The following is a 22,155-nucleotide window of genomic DNA, read 5'->3' on the forward strand; positions in this document are numbered from 1 at the left end:
TTCCAATGAATAATAACTATTAGGCTTCAATATTGTTAGTACAATGGCCCACAGCCAAGAGCTGGGATGCTCAGTCGATCATTAGCACTGAAGATAAATTACCAGAGCTTAAGGATCAAACTTGAAAAACAAACTTTTTAAAAAGGTTCTAAAGAAAGAGAGAGGGAAGCAGTGTGGAAAGTTTAGAAGCTGTGCAAAGGGGACTTACTGGAAGATAGGAATAGGATTTTATTTTCCCTTTTCTTTGTTCAAAACTTGATTTGATTATCAATTTTACTTATAGATACTTAGAAAGTGGGTAAAGTAATAGGCCAATATAGGTGCTCTAAAGAACCGGAAAAACAGTACTCAAAAACAACTGTGTTATTTCTCAAAGAAAATATCCAAGTCATTTATGCATTCTAGGAACTATTTATGGCATGTTTCATCGGTTGCATTATAACATTGAGAAATGAGAATCAAATATGATGTCTTACACATCACAAACAGGCACACTCTCCCAATTGGTATGTATTAAGTGTTTGTGGATTGTATACAAAATTACAGAACATGCAATTCATAATTATGGCTTCAAGCAGATTTGAACAAATCATTGTATTGAATGTGCTGCTTCAATGCCCTTTAGAATAAGTTACTTTACATTTTGCCTTCAAGGAAAAGCTTACCTTTTGTCAATTTGTATAGCAACCATGTATCAATGGTACCAAAACAGCAGTTTTCTTCAATAACAGCATCTTGAACCTGTAAGGAGAGGTCTACAGTGAATATATAGCACTCTCAAAACAACATTCACTTGTGATATCAACCCTCTCTTCCTTTCCTGGGCTATTAAACACAGGAGGAACTTTCATGATGTTACGTGATATAGTTTCTGTCTTCAAAGAATTAATCAGCACAAAATAAAAAAAAGTACTGAGAATGCTGGAAATCAGAAACAAAAACAAATTATTGGAAAAGCTCAGCAGGTCTGGCAGTATCTGTGGAGAGAAATCAGAGTTAACGCTTTGGGTCCTGCTCTGATGAAGGGTCACTAGACCCAAAACGTTAATTCTGATTTCTCTCCACAGATACGGCCAGACCTGCTGAGCTTTTCCAGCAATTTCTGTTTTTGTTAAAGACAGCACAGTGTAACTCACCAAAATGATTCTCAAATACAAACACATATGGTGTTTAGGTAATTACAACCACAAAGTTGGATCCAGAGTCCTGTCCTGAGAAGAGCTATACCTTGAATTAAAAACGAGGACAGTGTGAGGTACGCCTCTGATCGACGCTGAACTGGGAGAAATGAGGACAGGGGTAGGCCATTCAGTCCCTTAAACCTCCTCTGCCATTCAATAAGATCATGGCTGATTGAACATTCCAAAAAGGATAAAGTCCCTTTCTGCAGTGGATGACAATCGGCATTTCAAACAAAATGCTAAATTTTCTCCCCCAATCGTAACCTCTACTATTTTTCCCCGAATTGGTAGCCATGCTGGAAGAGTATGATATTTCCATTTTAAGACAGGCCACAGAGTTTTGACAGGGGACAGCTAAATTATATTAGCACCTGTATAATATTATCCAGTAGAGGGGGAACATACCTCAAGGAGATCCATGACTTCAGGATGTGCACCCTCAACCCCAGGATTGGATACAGCAATTGGGCTGTGTGTTTGGAAAGAAATATCCCCCTCCCCCACCACAATACTGTGAAGAACCCTTAAAATGACTTCTTTACAGACAATACAGTTCACCTACTCAGAGCCAGAGAAGACAGGCCCTCCCTTTATTTAACAATGGCACAGAGATCAGGAAGTCAGGTCAAGTTATGTAATCCCACAAAAAGATTGATTTAAAATCTGCTTAGGGATTGAAATTTCAGCAGAATTTGAATATAAGGGACAGAACATTTAGAAAAGGTAAAAATCACCATAGCCCGACCAGACCATAGGGCTGCTGTCAGACAGAGATGACTGGTGGTGGTTTAACTCAAAGGTCACTACAACTCAAACGAGGGGAAGAGGTTGAGGAGGAGAGTCCTTCATGGTAACCTCAGTCGGCGCGGGAATTGAACCATGCTGTTGGCATCACAAACCAGACAACTGAGCTAACCCCACAAAACATTGAGATAAGATTACACTAAATATGCCACAGAGAATGTGAAGTGACACAATCCATTGTGCGATGGTCCAATCAGTCACATGACCATGCCCAACACCCACTGAGCTGCTGCCATTGTTGAAGTGGAAGAAACTGCAGGAACTGCTCGGTGTTGCCTGACAGAGGAAACCGGTTTCCTGGTCTAACTAAAAGGGACCCTTGCGGTTAATGACATCTAATTCACTGCAAGTTTCAGGTTACTTTGATATAATAGACATTATTAGACTTTTAGGAGGATCAGATACTTATCAGCTTCTGATTTGTTCTGCCCACAAAGTGGATGAAGTTTATGGCACTTCAATATCAACTCTCTCAGACTCAAATACAACACATTCCAGTCTCCTCCCATCTTTCATCACGTTAACCATCTTAACCATCTCTTCTGCTGAAAATGTGTTGCTGGTTAAAGCACAGCAGGTTAGGCAGCATCCAAGGAACAGGAAATTCGACGTTTCGGGCCAGAGCCCTTCATCAGGAATGATTTGTTCTACAACAAATCCAAAGCCTCCAGCACTACAACAAATCCGAAGCCTCCAGCAACGGACCTCCCTCCGGATCCTCCGCTCCACCCATTCATTCCTGAAGAAGGGCTCTGGCCCGAAACGTCGAATTTCCTGTTCCTTGGATGCTGCCTAACCTGCTGTGCTTTAACCAGCAACACATTTTCAGCTCTGATCTCCAGCATCTGCAGACCTCACTTTTTACACTAACCATCTCTTCTGACAGTGTTTATCCAGCTTCCCCCTTAAGATGTATCTATACTCTCCAATTCACTCATTAAATTCCACATTATTACCCCCCCCCCATATTGGAGATTCTACTCAACTGCCTGTTGGATTTCTTGCCAATCTTACATCTCTCTTTGCCCTGTAAAAGAAAATACTCTCTCCACAATCCACCATCGAAACCTTTCATCATGTCAATACTTCTAACTGGTCATCCCTCTGGTTAGGGGATTCTTTCTGATTATAAGGCTTGGGGTTGAAATCATCTTCACTTGAAAGAAATGGCAATTTGTTGGCGTAGCAGAAATGAGGGGCTGTTCACAAGTTTACTGTGGGAAAGCATTACTGAAGCCTCCATAACAGTGCATTGAAATTTTATAGATAACAAAGCAAGCTCATCTCAAAAGAGGTGAAATCTAATTTGGTCAAAACACTGACTGAAGAAGGAGAAAGCTTTGCACAAAATGTGCTCAGTTAGTGCAATTATACATGGTGTCAAAACTTGAAATAACTTCAAGAATGCTTGAAAAAAATTGAAAGCAATAATCAGAGGTTGCAGATAATCTGACAACATTTATAGAATTTTAAAATAAAATATGCAAATCCTTTATTAAGTAACTATTATATTCATGTAGAAAGGGGAATGCTATTTGCGGAGCCTGGGTTTGAGTAGGGGGCCTGTGGCACCGGATTCAGGGAGGGGGCCGGTGGAGACTGGGTTTGGGGAAGGGGGCCGGTGGAGACTGGGTTTGGGGAAGGGGGCCTGTGGCACCGGATTCAGGGAGGGGGCCGGTGGAGACTGGGTTCGGGGAGGGGGGCTGTGGAGACTGAGTTTGAGTAGGGGGTCTGTGGCACCGGATTCAGGGAGGGGGCCGGTGGAGACTGGGTTCGGGGAGGGGGGCTGTGGCCTGCAGAACACCAAAGCTTAAAATGTACATGTTCTTAAAGGGACATTAGCAGCATGGGTCAAAGGGCAAACTTGCAGAACAAACAGTGATATACTTGGAGCAACTTATTGCTCTATTCAGATTCCAGTTCAAAATTCTGAAAGGTTAATCTATTTTTGTTTTTTTCCATTGGCACTGTGCATCACTGGCTCATTCAGCATTTATTGCCCATCTACTCAGCAACACCTACATTTCATGAATGAATAAAAGAAGACAAATTCTTAATTGGCCAGAGGTGATCTCTTCAGCTTGGAGTCATGTGTAGGCCAGACCAGGTAAGGGTGGCAGCTGGTCTTCCCTGAAGGATATTATATGACCTTCAATAATGGTTTCACAATTGCTGTTAAATTATTATTTTCTTTCAGATTTCACCATTTGTCATAGTGGGATGTGAACCCACGTTCCCAGTACATTAACCTGACATTCTGATTTACAAATCCAGTCACATTAGCAATATGTCACTGCTTCCCCATTTATCTCAGTCTGTGATGAATTAGATGGCTCACATATTTAATTAACTCAATTGGACATAATTGCACAGTGGCAACAAGAGCAGGACAGAGACTAGGAACACTACGGTGAGTAACTCACGTCCTACCTCAAAGCCTGTCCACCAACTACAAGGTGCAAGTCAGGAGTATGATGGAGTACTCCCCACCTGCCTGGATGGGGGCAGCTCCAACACCATCCAGGATAAAGCAGCCCACATGATATCCCACCTCCATCGCCCCTCCCCCAAGTCCCTCCTCCCTACCTTTTATCTTAGCCTGCTTGGCTACTCTCTCTCATTCCTGATGAAGGGCTTATGCTCGAAACGTCGAATTCCCTATTCCTGAGATGCTGCCTGGCCTGCTGTGCTTTGACCAGCAACACATTTTCAGACATGATTGGAACCACATCCACTCTCCCCAAGACCGATGCTCAGTAGCAGCAGTGTGTACTATCCACAGGATGGACCGAGAAATTCACCAAAGATCCTTTGTCAGCAACTTCCAAACCCACAACCATTTCCATCAAGAAGAACAAGGGCAGCAGGCACATGGAAACACCACCACCTGCAAGTTCTCCTCCGAGCCACTCACCATCCCACCTTGGAAATAGATCACTGTTCCTTCATTGTCACTGGATCAAAATCCTGGAATTCCCTCCCTAAGGATATTGTGGTCAACCCATAGCAGGTGGACTGCAGGGGTTCAAGAAAGCAGCTGACCCCCACCCTATCAAGGGGCAACTAGGGACCGGCAATAAATGCTGGGCCCAGCCAGCGACAGTAATATCCCATCTCTGAATAAATAAAAAAAAACTTAGATTCTGCCACTTCTGACAAAAAAACGTACATGTATATCATGGAGGCTTTCTGGTTGTTTAGTTGCTGCCATCAAGATGTTGCTCACAGAACACAGCAGCTCAGAGACATGGACACAGCTGATAGGCTGAATGGCCTTTCCTTGTCCCATTCTTATACAGGCTGTTGGGTGAAATGTGAAGGATATGCAACGTGAGGTTGTAGTACTCATTCGTGCCACTGGAGAGCGGTACATTCATTCGTCACCTTACCCAGGCCCCACAATCTCAAAACATTGGAGGCTGAAGGAGGGTCAGTGAACTCTAAACATTAACTCTATTTCTCTCTGTCTTCCCCTCCCACAGATGCTGCCAGACCTGTTTGAGGCTCTCCAACAGTATGTGTTTGTTTCAGATATTTAGCATCTACAGTTCTTTATTTTATTTAAGGCTGTCACACGAGGGCATAGTTTTAGTTCAGGAGGCTGGACAGCTAGTTTGTGATGCAGAATAATGCTAAAACCATGGGTTCAATTCCCACACCAGCCGAGGTTATTATGAAGGACTCTCCTCAACCTATCCCCTTGCCCGAGGTGTGGTGACTGCCAAGTTAAAGTACAAATCATTGTCTCGAATAAGCAGGAACTCAATGGTCATCTGGTGACTTTGGTGACAGTAACAATGCTACAGGCTTTAAACTCAGAGGAAAACCTTTTTTGTTGCAATACCAGAGGAGGAAATTGAAACTGTAGCACTGAAAACATACACTACGTCACTAAATGTTTGAGATTAGAGTAACAAAGGGGTTAAACTAATACACAGATTAAACAATACGAACTGGCCCTGGACTGTGATCAGATGGATTATACGCAGATACAAGAGCAATGGAAGGAAATAAAGGGTCTGAGATCGTATGGGTAGGTCGAGTCTGACCTGCCTGCAAGAAATTAAAATGACAAAAACACAACCAGATTCTTGAGTGGATAGGAAATTTTCCAGACAAATAGTGAGCTAAATTACATGGAAATGTGTATGGTTTTTAAACATCCGCGTAATTTCCAATATCATCAAAAGGTAACACCACATCTGAAACAAAAAAAACAAAAATTGGAGAAACTCAGGTTGAACAGTACCTGTGGAGAGTGAAGTACAATTCGAGTTCAATGACCCTTCTTCAGAACTCAATGTCTGAAATAGTCAGTGTGTATAAAAAGGTGCTTTAGGATTCGAGATTTCAAAAGAGACTACTGAGATTCAGGCAGCAGGTGGCTCAGTGATTAGCACTGCTACCTCACACAGCGCCAGCAACTCAGGTTCGAATCCAGCCTCGGGCGACTGCGTGTGGAGTTTGCACATTCTCCCCGTGTCTGCGTGGACTGGCCATGCTAAATTGCCTACAGTGACCAGGGATGTGCAGGCTAGGTGGATTAGCTATGGGAAATGCAGGGTTACAGGAGTAGGTTGATGGTGGGGTCTGGGTGGGATACTCTGAGGGATGGCAAGGACTCAATAGGCCAAATAGCCTGCATTCTGGATTAGTGGTGCTGGAAGAGCACAAACATCCACACCGGAGAGATTCTATTAAGAAAATAGAAAGCTCTTTCATTTAAGACCTAACCATGATGCTTTGGCTTGGCCTACCACTTGGCTGTTTTTCACCACATACAATTCTATTACAGTAGACTGTGCATTGTTGCCTGGGGTATTCAATAGTTTTTTGTTAAAAAAGAACACAATACCACGAAGCAAAAATATCTTCAACACCCTTTTGCAGTGTAACAGCCGGGAGGGTGACCTCTCAGCAGCCACCAACACCAGGCACCATGTGCTCGTACCTGCTTGATATTTTGGAGAACCCAGGCTAGACGAATGGATACATGCTGGGTAGAGAAATGGACCACGCTTGCAGCTAGGAAGCGCTTCTTCCTGGTCAGAAAATGGAGTAATCCACTGGATTTATGAACCACCTGCAATGAAAGCAAGGAAGGAAAACAACCAATTACTTTCCAAAGATGTACGATTCATATACCCAATCAGATTTCTAAGTACGGCACGGTGGCACAGTGGTTAGCACTGCTGCCTCACAGCGCCAGAGACCCGGGTTCAATTCCCAACTCAGACGACTGACTGTGTGGAGTTTGCACATTCTCCCCATGTCTGTGTGGATTTCCTCCGGGTGTTCCGGTTTCCTCCCACAGTCACAATGTGCAGGTTAGGTGAATTGGTCGTGCTAAATTGCCCGTAATGTTAGGTAAGGGGTAAATGTAGGGGTATGGGTGGGTTGCGCTTCGGCGGGTTGGTGTGGACTTGTTGGGCCAAAGGGCCTGTTTCCACACTAAGTAATCTAATCCCACTTTTGATGGATGTTTAATATCATGGTATCCCAGAGCAGTAGGATTGTGCTAGTTCTGCGCTTTGAGCAGATTGTATTACGGAACATAGAACAATACAGCGCAGAACAGGCCCTCAGCCCTCGATGTTGCACTGACCTAGATTAGATTAGATTTGATTCCTTACAGTATGGAAACAGGCCCTTCGGCCCAACAAGTCCACACCGACCCGCCGAAGCGCAACCCACCCAGACCCATTCTCCTACATTCATCCCTTCACCTAACACTACAGGCAATTTTAGCATGGCCAATTCACTTAACCTGCACATTTTTGGATTGTGGGAGGAAACCAGAGCACCTGGAGGAAATCCACACAGACATGGGGAGAATGCGCAAACTCCACACAGTCGTCTGAGGTGGGAATTGAACCCCGATCTCTGGCGCTGTGAGGCAGCAGTGCTAACCACCGTGCTACCTACAAACTGCCGACCTGTGAACTATTCTCAGCTTGTTCCCCTACACTAATCCAAAATCATCCATGTGTTTATCAAAGGATTGTTTAAACCCCCCTAATGTGGCTGAATTAACTACATTGGCAGGTCAGAGTCAGAAATGTGCAGCATGGAAACAGACCCTTCGGTCCAACCTGCCCATGCCGACCAGATATCCCAACCCAATCTAGTCCCACCTGCCAGCACCTGACCCATATCCCTCCAAACCCTTCCTATTCATATACCCATCCAAATGCCTTTTAAATGCTGCAATTGTACCAGCCTCCACCACTTCCTCTGGCAGCTCATTCCATACACGTACCACCCTCCGAGTGAAAAAGTTGCCCCGTAGGTCTCTTTCATATCTTTCCTCTCTCACCCTAAAACAATGCCCTCTAGTTCTGGACTCCTCGACCCCAAGGAAAAGACTTTGCCTATTTACCCCATCCATACCCCTCAATTTTGTAAACCTCTATAAGGTCACCCCTTGGCCTCCAACGCTCCAGGGAAAACAGCCCCAGCCTGGTCAGCCTCTCCCTGTAGCTCAAATCCTCGAACCCTCGCAACATCCTTGTAAATCTTTTCTGAACCCTTTCAAGTTTCACAACATCTTTCTGATAGGAAGGAGACCAGGACTGTACGTAATATTCCAACAGTGGCCTAACCAATGTCCTGTACAGCCGCAACATGATCTCCCAACTCCTGTACTCAATACTCAGACCAATAAAGGAAAGCATACCAAACACCTCCTTCATTATCCTATCTACCTGTGACTCCACTTTCAAGGAGCTAAGAACCTGCACTTCAAGGTCTCTTTGTTCAGCAACACTCCCTAGGACCTTACCATTAAGTGTATAAGTCCTGCTAAGATTTCCTTTCCCAAAATGCAGCACCTCGCATTTATCCAAATTAAACACCATCTGCCACTCCTCAGCAAATTGGTCCATCTGGTCCAGATCCTATTGTAATCTTACCACTCTGAGTAAAGAATCTGCTCTGACACTTGTCTTAAATCTATCACCCCTCAATTTATAGTTATGCCCCCTTGTACAAGCTGATGTCATCCAAAGAAAAAGACTTTCACTGTCTACCCTATCTAATCCTCTGATCATCTTGTATGTCTCTACCAAATCCCCTCTTAACCTTCTTCTTTCCAATGAGAACAGATCCTCATAAGACCTTCCCTTCAGACCAGGCAACATCCTGGTAAATATCCTCTGCACCTTTTCCAATGCTTCCACATCCTTCCCAAAATATGGCAATCAGAACTGTACACAATATTCCAAGTGTGACTGCACTAACGTTTCGTATAGTTGCAGCATAATATTGCGGCTCCGGAACCTAATCCCTCTACCAATGAAACCTAACACACTGTATGCCGCCTTAGCAACATTATCAACCTGGGTGGCAACTTTCAGGGATCTCTGTACATGGACTCCAAGATCCCTCTGCACATCCACACTACCAAGAATCTTTCCATTTACCCAGTACTCTGCCTTCCTGTTATTCTTCCCAAAGTGCATCACCTCACATTTAGCTGCATTGAACTCCATTTGCCACCTCTCAGCCCAATTCTGCAGTTTATCCAAGTCCCCCTGCAACCTGTAACATTTTTCCACACTGTCCACTACTCCACTGACTTTAGTGTCATTGGCAAATTTACTAATCCATCCACCTACGCCTGCGTCTAAGTCATTTATAAAAATGACAAACAGCAGTGGTCCCAAAACAGATCCTTGTGCCACACCACTAGTAACCAGACTCCAGGCTGAATATTTTCCATCAACCGCCACTCGCTGCCTTCTTTCAGAAAGCCAGTTTCTAATCAAAACTACTCAACCCCCCACCTCTGCATTTTCTCCAACCGCCTACCACGTGGAACCTTATCAAAGGCTTTACTGAAGTCCATGTATATCACGTCAACTGCCCTACCCTCATCTACATACTCGGTCACCTTCTCAAAAAACTCTGAGGTTTGTGAGACACGACCTGCCCTTGAGGAAACCATGTTGACTATCTGAAATCAAACTGTTGCTTGCTAGATGATTATAAATCTCATCTCTTACAATCCTTACCTAAACCTTTCCTACAACAGAAGGAATGCTCACTGGTCTATAATTACTTGGGTAATCTCTACTTTCCTTCTTGAACAAGGGCACAACATTTACAATCCTCCAGTCCTCTGGTACCAAACCTGTAGACAATGATGACTCAAATATCAAAGCCAAAAGCTCTGCTATCTCCTCCCTAGCTTCCCACAGAATCCTGATAAATCCCATCTGGCCCAGGGGACGTGTCTACTTTCACTCCTCCTAGAATCGATAACTGGTTTGTAACTAGCTTTGATCCTTTCTAGTCTAATATCTCATACCTCATTCTTCTCCTCTACAATATTCACCTTTTCCTGAGTGAAAACCGATGAGAAATATTCTTTTAGTACCTCTCCGATCTGCATAGGGTCAACCTGCAACTTCCCACTTCTGTCTTTGACTGGCCCTATTCCTACCCTCGTCATCCTTTTTATTCCTCGCATGCCTATAGAAAGCTTTAGGGTTCTCCTTTATTCTATTTGCTAAAGACTGCTCATGACCTCTCTTTGCTCTTCTTAACTCTCTTTAAATCCTTCTGAGCTGATCTGTAACTCTCCATCGCCTCATCTCAACCATCTCATCTCATCAACACAAGCCTCTTTCTTCTTCTTCTTAACAAGAGATGCAATTTCTGTAGTAAACCATGGTTCCCTTACCTTATCACTTCCTCCCTGCCTGACCGGGATATACCTATCAAGGACACGCAATATCTGTTCCTTAAACCAGCTCCATTGTTTACATCCCTTGCATTTTGCTACCCCATTCTATGCATCCTAATTTTGCCTAATCGCTTTATAATTGCCCTTGCCCCATCAATAACTCTTGACCTATGGCATGTTCCTATCCCTTTCCATCGCTAAACTAAACGTAACTGAATTATGGTCACTCTCTCCAAAGTGCTCACGTACAACTAAATCAATCACCTGGCCTGGTTCATTACCAAGCACCAGATCCAGTGGGGCCTCCCCTCTTGTTGGCGCTTCGACATACTGTGTCAGGAAACCCTCCTGTACACATTGGACAAAAACGGATCCATCCGACGTTTGGTTTTCTCTTAGTGTCCTGCACCCCCAGCCCCCACCATCCCATAGATATTAAAGCTTCAACGTGTAGCACCAACAAATCTTATGTTTGGTTTTCAGTAATTTGTGCATGTTGGAACCAGCCACATAGGTCAGGGAAAGGAAGAGGTTCTGCAGACAGAATCCAGGAAATTAGATAGAAGGTTACTCTCAGTGCCATATGCTGGAGAGTGTAGGATAAAGCAGATGAATGTGAGATGGAAGGACTGGAGCAGGGGCAAGGATTCATATTTTTGGACCATTGGGATCTCTTCAAGGGGTAGAAATGACCTGGATAAGAGGAATGGTTTCCACCTGAACTGGAAGGGGACCAATATTTTTACAGGGAGATTTGCTGGTGCTACTTATGAGGCTTTAAAGTTAAAGTTAATGGGGGTGGGGGCTGGGGTGCAGGAGATAAGAGAAAAGAGCAGCATGTGGGCGGCAGGGTGGCACAGTGGTTAGCACTGCTGCCTCACAGCGCCAGAGACCCGGGTTCAATTCCCGACTCGGGCGACTGACTGTGTGGAGTTTGCACATTCTCCCCGTGTCTGCGTGGGTTTCCTCCGGGTGCTCCGGTTTCCTCCCATAGTCCAAAGATATGCAGGTTAGGTGAATTGGCCATGCTAAATTGCCCGTAGTGTTAGGTAAAGGGGTAAATGTAGGGGAATGGGTGGGTTGCGCTTCGGCTGGTTGGTGTGAACTTGTTGAGCTGAAGGGCCTGTTTCCACGCTGTAAGTAATCTAATCTAGAAATGGCTGAGGCTGGTAAAGGGAGCAAGTCAAATAGTCAAGACAGACAAGAGCTCAGCAAAGGACAAGGTAAGGAGAAAGCGGGGACTGCAGACGCTGAAGATCAGAGTCAAGAATGTGGTGCTGGAAAAACACAGGAGGTCAGGCAGCATTGAAGGAGCCGGAGAGTCGACATTTTGAGCATAAGACCTTCGTCAGGAAAAAAGTAAGACTGAAATTAAACTGCATCTACTTCAATGCAAAAGGTCTGATAGGTAAACTTAGGGCATGGTTGGGAAAATGGGACTGGGAGAACATCGCTCTTACAGAAACATGGCTCAGGGAGGGCCAGGAGCGGCATCTTAACTGTTCCAAGATGTAGATGCTAAAGGAAGGATAGAAAGGGAGGCAAGAGAGGAGAGGGAGTGACATTTTTGGTGAGGGAAAACATTACGTCTGCAGTTAGGCAGGTTATTCCTGGGAGATCATCCAGTGAAGTCTTTTGGTGGAATTGAGAAATAAAGGGATGTTGTTGCGATTGTACTATATGCCCCCGCGCCCCCAATAGTCAGTGGGAAATTTAGAAATCGATCTCCGGTTTCTGTAAGAAAAATAAGGTTGTAATGGTAGGGGATTGTATCGTCCCGAACACAGACTGGGACTGTCAGTGTTAAGGGCTCGGATAGGGAGGAATTTGTTAAGCATGTACAAAAATACTTTCTTATTCAGTATGTGAATGTACCTACTAGAGAAGGAGCAACATCTGACCTTCTGTTGGGAAGAAAGGCAGGGCAGGTGACTGAAGTGTCAGTGGTGGAGCAAATTAGGGTCAGCGATCGTACTATTTTAAAACTAAAAATTATGGAAATTGGTAGAACTGATCCAAAATTTAACTCAGAGTAAAGCCAATTTTCACGGTATTAGACAGGAACTTTCAAAAGTTGATTGGGGGAAGCTATTCACAGATAAAGGGATGATTGGAAAGTGGGAGACCATTGATAATGAGAATTCAGAGACAGTATGCTCCAGTTAGTGTGAAGGACAAGGTAGATAGGTGTAGGGAATGTTGGATGACCCAAGAAATTGAGGCTCTTGTCAAGAAAGAGGGATGCATTTATCAGATTTAGACAGCTGGGATTGAGCGAATTCCAGAGAGGAGTACAAGGGCAGTTGTATTTTAAGAAGGAAATCAGGAGGGCAAAAAGGGGACATGAGATAGCTTTAGCAAATAGGATTAAGGAGAATTCAAAGAGATTCTACAAATACATTAAAGAGCAAATGAGTAACTGGGGAGAAAACAGAGTCCCTTAAAGATCAACGAGGCAGATTGTGTGTGGAACCAAAGAAGAGGGGTGAGATACTAAACAATTGTTTCACATGAGTATTTACTATAGACAAGGACATGGAAATAAACAGTGATATCTTGAAAAGTATTCAAAATGCAGAAGAGAATGGGCTGGAGATCTTAAAACGTAGTGCTGGGACCAGATCAGGTGCTTCCCAGCCAAGGACTTTTTCCTAGGATAGGGGATATCCAAAATTAGAGGGTGTAGGTTTATAGTGAGGGGGGAAAGGTTAATAAAGGACTTGGCAGGAGGGTGGTCACTTTTTCACAAAGAGGGTGGTGCATGTATGGAATGAGCTGCCAGAGGAAGTGGAGGAGGTGGGTACAATTATGACATTTAAAAAGGCATCTGGATGGGTATATGAAGGGTTCAGAGGAATATGGGTCAAATGCTAGCAAATGGGACAAGGTCAGGTTGGATTTCTGGTTGGCATGGTCGAGTTGGACCGAAGAGTACGTTTCCATGTTGCATGATTCTATGGCTCTATAAACAGAGCTATAGTTTGAGGCTGACCAAAACACTTGACTGAAGAACTGTCAAGGTTCAGATTTCTGAACTGGCACTTGCTCATTCCCGTGCTCTCCTGTTCTCGTCAAACATACTAGAAATTTGCACAAAATTCCCACTCCAGGTGGGAGCCACATTACAGCAAAGATGCATCAGAGAGAATGCAGAAGTAATTTATGAGAACAATGCCAGGAATGAGAAACTACAGCTGAAGTTGGGACTGCCCTCTCTGGGGAGAAGATGGCAGACAGGAGATCGGATTGAGGTTTTCAAAAATCAACAACACTTTGGACAAAGTAGATCAGGAGCTGTTCCCACATGTAAAAGAAACAAGAACATGTGGGTGTAGATTTAATATACATACAAATGATGCAAGGGCGAGATGGTAGGATTGGATGATTATTTGGATAGGAATGGTGTGCAGGGATATGGGGAAATGCAGGAGATTGGTACTGGGTCATAGAACTGTCACAGGCACAATGGACCAAATGGCTTCTTTCTGCACCGTAATCAAAGCAGCATACAGTACAGGAGAGGCCCTTCAGCCCATCGAGTCTCCAACATCTATACAAATACTCTAAATCTACACTAGCCCCACGAGGTCCATAGCCTTGTGGTGACCCTTCAAGTGCTCATTCAAGTATTTTTTAAAAAGGTTCAGGTTTCCAGCCTCAACTCCCCCCTCAGGCATTCTAGATCCCTCCAAATCCTCTCCGTGAAACAATATTTCCTCAAATCCTTTCTAAACCTCCTGCCTTTCATGGTAAAATTATGCACCTGGTTATTGTCCCTTCAATAAAAGGGGAACAGCTGCTTCCTATCCACACCGTCCATGGCCATCAATCTTATCCTCCTCCATCAGGTCCTCTCTCAGCCTTGCCTGCTCCAAAGAAAACAACCTGAGCTTATCCAGCCTCTCCATCTCCGAAATGCTCCATCCAAGGCAACATCCTGGTAAATCTCCTCCGCACCCCCTACTGTGCAATCACTTCCTTCCTAGAGAGTAGAGTAGTGACCAGAACAGCGCACAGTACTCCAGCTGAGACCTAACACAGCTCCAGCACAACCTCCCTGCTCTGATGATTAAAATCTCGACTGACAAAGGCAAGTGCTCATACACCGTTTTAGTTACCACGTTAACATCTTCTCTGAATCACAGCAGGTTATCAAAAAAGGTGGTGACTATTATAAAACGTGCATGACATTGAACAAATTACCAAATAACCTCCTGAACAAAACTGCTAGTGTAAACAATTAAAAAAATGAACATGATTTGAAGATGCTGGTGTTGGACTGGGGTGTACAAAATTAAAAATCACACAACACCAGGTTATAGTCCAATAGGCTTATTTAGAAGCAGGAGCTTTCAGAGCACTGCTCCTTCAACCACCTGATGTTACTGTTTTGGAACAGTGAACTAGCAGTAGTTAACACACATATAATTTGGTTCAGCATTTCAACAGAGTTATATTAAGCTAATTATTTTATTTTTACACCGTGGTTAAATACATGGGTGTTCTACTTAACATTGAATAGTTTGACCAATCAAATTGCATCTGGAATGCAACGCCTTAGCGTTACTATTAAAACATGAAATGGTTAGGAACTAGATTATTTTCTGGAGATATTTTAAAGGGGTGGGTTGGGTTTGATCTGGTCTATAATGCCAAAGATCACTGTTGCAACTTGTTTTAAAAAAAAAATCAGAAAAACTGGCAAACCCAGCAGGTCTGGAGCACGCAAAGAGAGTACAAGAGTCGTAAAGTCTTACTGCAATTGTACAAGGTACTGGTGAGACCACAACTGGAACACTTTTAGTCACCTTACTTAAGAAAAGATGTTTTTTTTTATTGGAGGCAGTTCACTTGTAGACGCCTGGTATGAGGGATTATCTTACAAGCAAAGACTAAACAGGCTGGGACTGTACTGACTGGGGTTCAGAAAAATGAGGGGTGATCTCATTAAAATAAACAGATTCTTAAGCAGTTTTACAAGGTCAATACTGAGAGGATGTTTCTCTACCTGGGAGAGTTGCAGAATAAAAAGGGTACAATTTAAGACAGAGATGAGGAGGATTTTCTCGGAGGGTTGGATGTCTTTGGAACTCCTTGCCATAGAGTGCTGAGGGGTACAACACTTTTGCATATTTAAGGTAGAGATAGATTCTTGAAGGAGGTAAAAACAATGACTGCAGATGCTGGAAACCAGATTCTGGATTAGTGGTGCTGGAAGAGCACAGCAGTTCAGGCAGCATCCAAAGTGCAGCGAAATTGACGTTTCGGGCAAAAGCCCTTCATCAGGAAAGATTCTTGAATAGCAGGGAAACCAAGGGTTATGGGGAAATGGGAGTAAATGTTCGTGAGGAGTGTTGGTTCAGCCATGATCCTATTGAATGGCCAAACAGCATATTCCTGTTTCTATTTCTTAGTGACTTAAGGTTTTGACTCCAGTGATCTTTCTTCAGAACTTTACAAGCTGTTCCACATCATTATCAAAATGCAGAGGTTACAAAACATTATTTTGAAATACGCAAATCAAAATTAAAACAACAAATGTCATTCATCAATTTGCTGTCCAGTATCTAGTACGCCTTGTCCTCAAAATACAGCACTCAGTTTGTAACGCCCATGAATTATAACATGACTACATTACCCAAAGTAAAAATGACTTGTTCCACGATCTGACAAGGTCAACTGCGCGTAGGTCTTGCCAACAGATAAAGTTATGAAAGGGTCTTCCTGTTGTCCTAAAAAGAGATACAGAACATTTGGAAGAAGAATGTTACAGTTGCAATGATCTCAGTGAGACTTTCAATTCCCGTGCTCAACTGCAATGTGTTGGACAAGTATAAAGACATCACATTTTCCATAGATAATTTAAGAGATTTTTGGCTGAACAGTAACATATTGATCATACAACCATTTCTACATAGAATCCCATTTTAAAAATGGAGAGAAGTTAAGTTTGCAACATGGTACAATTGCCCCAGTTTTCTGATCCACATTCCCTGTAAGTATAGTTTTAAAGGTTGACTGATAGATCATGACATGACGGTTCAGTAAAAGAACAAGTAGTTTTCTGGGTATAGTAGCATATCACATATGTAAGAAAACAAAATAGTGCCAGAATTTCCTTCTGGGACTCTCCAATAAAGTGGAAATGAAAATTCTCTACTTTCAGAGTGTTTAGATATGCAGAAAACTTGAAAGACAAAGGGTTGATTAAAGGGACAATAAGCAACAGGAAGCTTTTGATTTTAAGACAGAGAAGAAGAAATCTCTTCTCTTGGAGGTTTGTCTCTCTTTGGAACTCCTTGCCACAGAGAACTGTGGGGCCAGAGCCCTTGTGTATGAGTCGCTGAAATAGATTGATCAAGCATCGATAGGGGATTCCAGGCAAATGGGGAAAGGGTAGGAGGAATATGGGATCAGCCATTGCACAGTAGAATAGGCTTGAGGGGCTGAATGGCCTACGCCTGTGCCTATATCTCATATCTATAACCCACACCTAGAACTAAACTTGCCAATGATAAACTAGAAAATGTATTCATACATGCCCAGCACATGACTCCAAAATTCCAAATACCATAAAATGAGCTTTTGATAAAAATAGCAGCAGCTGTGTTTCATATAACAGGAAATTAATTTGAAATATTGTTACTGCTGTCTTCCCACTGAAAGTGTTGCGATGACAAACACACCGAGTGCGGTGAGCAATTTTCACATATCATCAGCTATTTGTTAGCACAATAAATAAACGAAACTATTGCACCTCAATCCCACCAAATAAGCCATCTCACCAAAACAGGAACCATGATACTAAACATCTCTCAGGCAGCTGGAAAAGCTGCACTGATGAAATCTGTGAAGCCATCTTGAGTCAATAGGCCAAAAATAGGAACTGTTTGACAATTTCAATCTATATCTTTAGAACGAACAGCCCCACGTCATGTCCGATCTTTCTGGGGGGGGATTTTTGCAGCAACTTTACTGAACACTGGAAACCAACACTGGTTCCACACTAGATTGTGAGGGAACATGATTGAGATGTACAGTTTTATGAAAGGCATGGGTAGGAAGAAACTTGCCCCCTTGAGGGATGATCATGACTGGAGGTTAGAGATTTAAGGTGAAGGGCAGGAGGTTTGGAGAGAGTATGAGGGAAAACCTTTTTCACCCAGAGGTTAGTGGAATCTGGAACACACTGCCTGTCACTGTGGCAAAGACTGAAACCCTCATCACATTTAAGTATTCACACAGGCTATGGGCCAACTGCTGGAAAAATGGGACTGGAATAGTCAGGTGGTTGTTTTTTTAAACCAGTGCAGACTCAATGGGCCGAAGGGTCTTTTGTTGTGCAGTAGACATGTATGATTAAACTAGGAAAACTCACTCTTTATAGCCGAAATATGATATGTACTGCATTTGACTAAAAATCAGCACACTTAACACCTTTAATTAGTCACATCTACTAGAATATCTCATATCTTAATGATGATTTGTACAATCTCTCGAGGAAATGTTCAATGTGGCCCGGTGAGGTGAAGTACGGAATAAGGTATCTTTAACTTGGTCTGGCAATTACATTAATGATTTGGACAATTCTCCTTCACATCTTCATCACATACCAGATACTTGTGTGTGGGAATTATAACCCAATATTTAGGTTTGCTCACCGAGCTGTCGGTTTGAAATCCAGACGTTTCATTACCTGGCTAGGTAACATCATCAGTGGTGACCTCCAAGTGAAACGAAGCTGTTGTCTCCTGCTTTCTATTTATATCTTTCTCCTGGATGGGGTTCCTGGGGTTTGTGGTGATGTCACTTCCTGTTCATTTTCTGAGGGGTTGATAGATGGTATCTAGATCTATGTGTTTGTTTATGGCGTTGTGGTTGGAGTGCCAGGCCTCTAGGAATTCTCTGGCATGTCTTTACTTAGCCTGTCCCAGGATAGATGTGTTGCCCCAGTTGAAATGGTGGGTTTGTTTTAAACCGTGTGTAGGGCTACGAGGGAGAGAGGGTCGTGTCTTTTTGTGGCTAGCTGGTGTTCGTGTATCCTGGTGGCTAACTTTCTTCCTGTTTGTCCTGCGTAGTGTTTGTGGCAGTCCTTGCATGGAATTTTGTAGATGACGTTGTTTTGTCGATGGCTTGTACTGGGTCTTTTAAGTTTGTTAGTTTTTGTTCGAGTGTGTTGGTGGGTTTGTGCACTACTAGGATTCCAAGGGGTCTCAGTAGTCTGGCTGTCATTTCTGAAACTTCTTTGATGTATGGTAAGGTGGTTAGGGTTTCTGGCTGTGTTTTGTCTGCTTGTTGTCGTTTGTTCTTGAGGAATCTGCGCACTGTATTTTTTGAGTATCCGTTCTTCTTGAATATGTCGCATAGGTGGTTCTGCTCTGTTTTCCGAAGTTCGTCTGTGCTGCAGTGTGTGGTGGTTCGTTGGAATAGTGTTCAGATACAGCTTTGTTTGTGTGTGTTGGGATGGTTGCTAGTGTAGTTAAGTATTTGGTCAGTGTTTGTCCGTTTTCTGTATACACAGGTTTGTAATTCTCCCTTTCTTTCGATTGTGACGTCCAGGAATGCGAGTTTGTTGTTGGTTTCTTCCTCCTTGGTGAACTTTATGCCTGTGAGGGTGTTGTTGATGATGTTAAATGTCTCTTCTATCTTGTTTCGTTTTGTGATGACAAAAGGTGTCATCTACGTAGCAGACCCAGATTTTTGGTTTGGTGGTTGGTAGGGCTGTTTGTTCTAGTCTTTGCATTACTGCTTCTGCTATGAATTCTGATAACGGAGATCCCATGGGTGTGCTGTTGGTTTGTTTGTAGACTATGTTGTTGAAAGTGAAGTGGGTGGTGAGGCACAGTTCCACTAGCTTCATGATGTTTTCGTTGGTAATGTGATTGATGGTGGTTGGTGTGTGTGTGTGATGGTCTCTTCTAAAAGTGTGGTAAGTGTTTCCTTTGCCAGGTCGATGTTGATGGAGGTGAACAGTGCTGTTATGTCGAATGAGATCATTGTTTCGTCTTCCTCTATTTTGGTGTTTTTGATTTTCAGGAATTCTTCGGTGGAGTGGATGGAGTGCTGAGACTCTTCTACTAGGTATTTCAGATTTGTGTGTAGTTCTTTGGCCGGTCTTTAAGTTGGTGTTCCGGGTAGTGAGACTATGGGTCTGAGGGGGGCTCCTGGTTTATGGATTTTTGGTAGTCCATAGAATCATGGGAGGTTGGTCCCGTTGGGTTTCATTTTCTGGAATTCTGTCTTGTTTAATTGTCCGGAACTGTGCATAGATCTAGATGCCCTTCGTCAACCCCTCAGAAAACAAACAGGAAATGACATCACCACAAACCTCAGGAACCCTATCCAGGAGAAAGATATAAATAGAAAGCAGGAGACAACAGCTTCGCTTCACTTGGAGGTCACCACTGATGATGTTACCTAGCCAGGTAACGAAACGTCTGGATATCAAACCTACAGCTCAGTGAGCAAACCTACACCCTAAACCTCAACCTGAGCTACAAACCTTCACAAACCTTGCAACATGCTACAACTGGCCCGAAGATGGGAAAGGAATGCCATCTGAGAGAGTTCCACTCGTGAACAACTGTTTAAGAAAACAGGTACTGCCAAAATGTCTCCAAAATAAACCACCGATAAAAACACCTCAAGCCAAAAATTTAACAGAACAAAACGGCTGCAGAATGCTCCGAGAGCTAATCAATGACGCCCACCGTATTCCAAAAATACAACTGAGAAATCGCGCGCCAAAACCTGTTATTCAAACAAAGCAACACGTCAAGAATGGACAGACGCGGTAGAACGAGCCATAAACGCCAAACACAGATAAAGAAAAATCGGGACCTGAAGAAAAAAAACTTGACAAACTCACGAAAAAGACGAAACAGATAACACAGGGGCATGGATAACGAAATTATCAGACCGGACCTTATCAGACACAGAAAAAGCGGTTCTAGTCAAGGATTAAACTTCAGTTACCGAGACGCTGACCTGAAGGATTTCCTAGCGGCATTAGAAACCACATTGAAGGACAACAATCTCACGGAAGAAACACAACAAACGATCAGACAGACAGTTGCACCTACTCTGAGCCAAAAGAGGGAAGGAAACAAACTGAACACAAGAAAAGAAAGCCCGAGAAAACCCTTTGAAAAGACAAAAACATCGTTATATTACCTGCAGACAAAGGTCGGCTCACTGTCATCCTGAACAGAAGGGACTACATAGAGGAAGCCAATGCACTACTTGCAGACACCAACACCTACCAACAGGTGGCGCTAGACACGACCCCACAACAAGGAAACAAAATTACATATCTCCTTAAAAAATTACACAATTCCGGACAATTAAACAAGATGGAATTCCAGAAAATGAAACCCGACAAAACCAGCACCCCACGATTCTATGGACTACCAAAAATCCATAAACCAGGAGCCCCCCCCCTCAGACCCATAGTCCACTACCCAGAACACCAACTTACAGACTGGCCAAAGAACTCCACGCAAGACTGAAATACCTAGTAGAAGAGTCACAGCACTCCATCCAGGAATTCCTAAAAAATCATCAAAAACACCAAAATAGAGGAAGACGAAACAATGATCTCATTCGACGTAACAGCACTGTTCACCTTCATCAGCATCGACCTGGCAAAGGAAACACTCACCACACTTTTAGAAGAGACCATCACACACACCCCAACCACCATCAATCACATTACCAACAAAAACATCATGAAGCTAGTGGACCTGTGCCTCACCACCCACTTCACTTTCAACAACATAGTCTACAAACAAACCAACGGCACACCCATGGGATCTCCGCTATCAGGATTCATAGCAGAAGCAGTAATGCAAAGACTAGAACAAACAGCCCTACCAATCATCAAACCAAAAATCTGGGTCCGCTACGTAGATGACACCTTTGTTATCACAAAACGAAACGAGATAGAAGAGACATTTAACATCATCAACAACACCCTCACAGGCATAAAGTTCACCATGGAGGAAGAACTACAAACCTGCATATACATAAAACTGACACTGACCAAATACTTAACTACACCAGCAACCATCCCGACACACACAAACGAAGCTGTATCAGAACACTATTCCAACGAGCCACCACACACTACAGCACAGACGAACTTCGGAAAACAGAGAACCACCTATACGACGCATTCAAGAAGAACGGATACTCAAAAAAGTGTGCACAGATTCCTCAAGAACAAACCACGACAAGCAGACCAACATAGCCAGAAACCCTAACCACCTTACCATACATCAACGAAGTTTCAGAAAAGACAGCCAGACTGAGACCCCTCAGAATCCTAGTAGCACACAAACCCACCAACACTCTCGAACAAAAACTAACAAAAAGACCCAGTACAACCCATGGACAAAACCAACGTCATCTACAAAATTCCGTGCAAGGACTGCCACAAACACCACGTAGGACAAACAGGAAGAAAGTTAGCCACCAGGATACACG

General features: G+C 43.4%; 1 protein-coding gene across 3 annotated transcripts in view; it reads right to left on the reverse strand.

Moving 5' to 3' along the window:
* gk5 (glycerol kinase 5) overlaps positions 1 to 22,155 on the reverse strand; it is an 84,151-nt gene that overhangs the window by 36,332 nt on the left and 25,664 nt on the right. For all 3 annotated transcript variants that reach the window (XM_060834505.1, XM_060834504.1, XM_060834506.1), the window contains 3 exons: positions 16,310 to 16,403; positions 6,937 to 7,068; positions 666 to 741 (listed from right to left, as the gene is read on the reverse strand). In XM_060834505.1, coding sequence (XP_060690488.1) covers positions 666 to 741; positions 6,937 to 7,068; positions 16,310 to 16,403 — 302 coding nt within the window. The remainder of the gene's footprint in view (positions 1 to 665; positions 742 to 6,936; positions 7,069 to 16,309; positions 16,404 to 22,155) is intronic.

The sequence above is a fragment of the Hemiscyllium ocellatum genome, chromosome 13 (assembly GCF_020745735.1).
Source record: "Hemiscyllium ocellatum isolate sHemOce1 chromosome 13, sHemOce1.pat.X.cur, whole genome shotgun sequence".
NCBI classification, from domain to species: Eukaryota; Metazoa; Chordata; class Chondrichthyes; order Orectolobiformes; family Hemiscylliidae; genus Hemiscyllium; species Hemiscyllium ocellatum.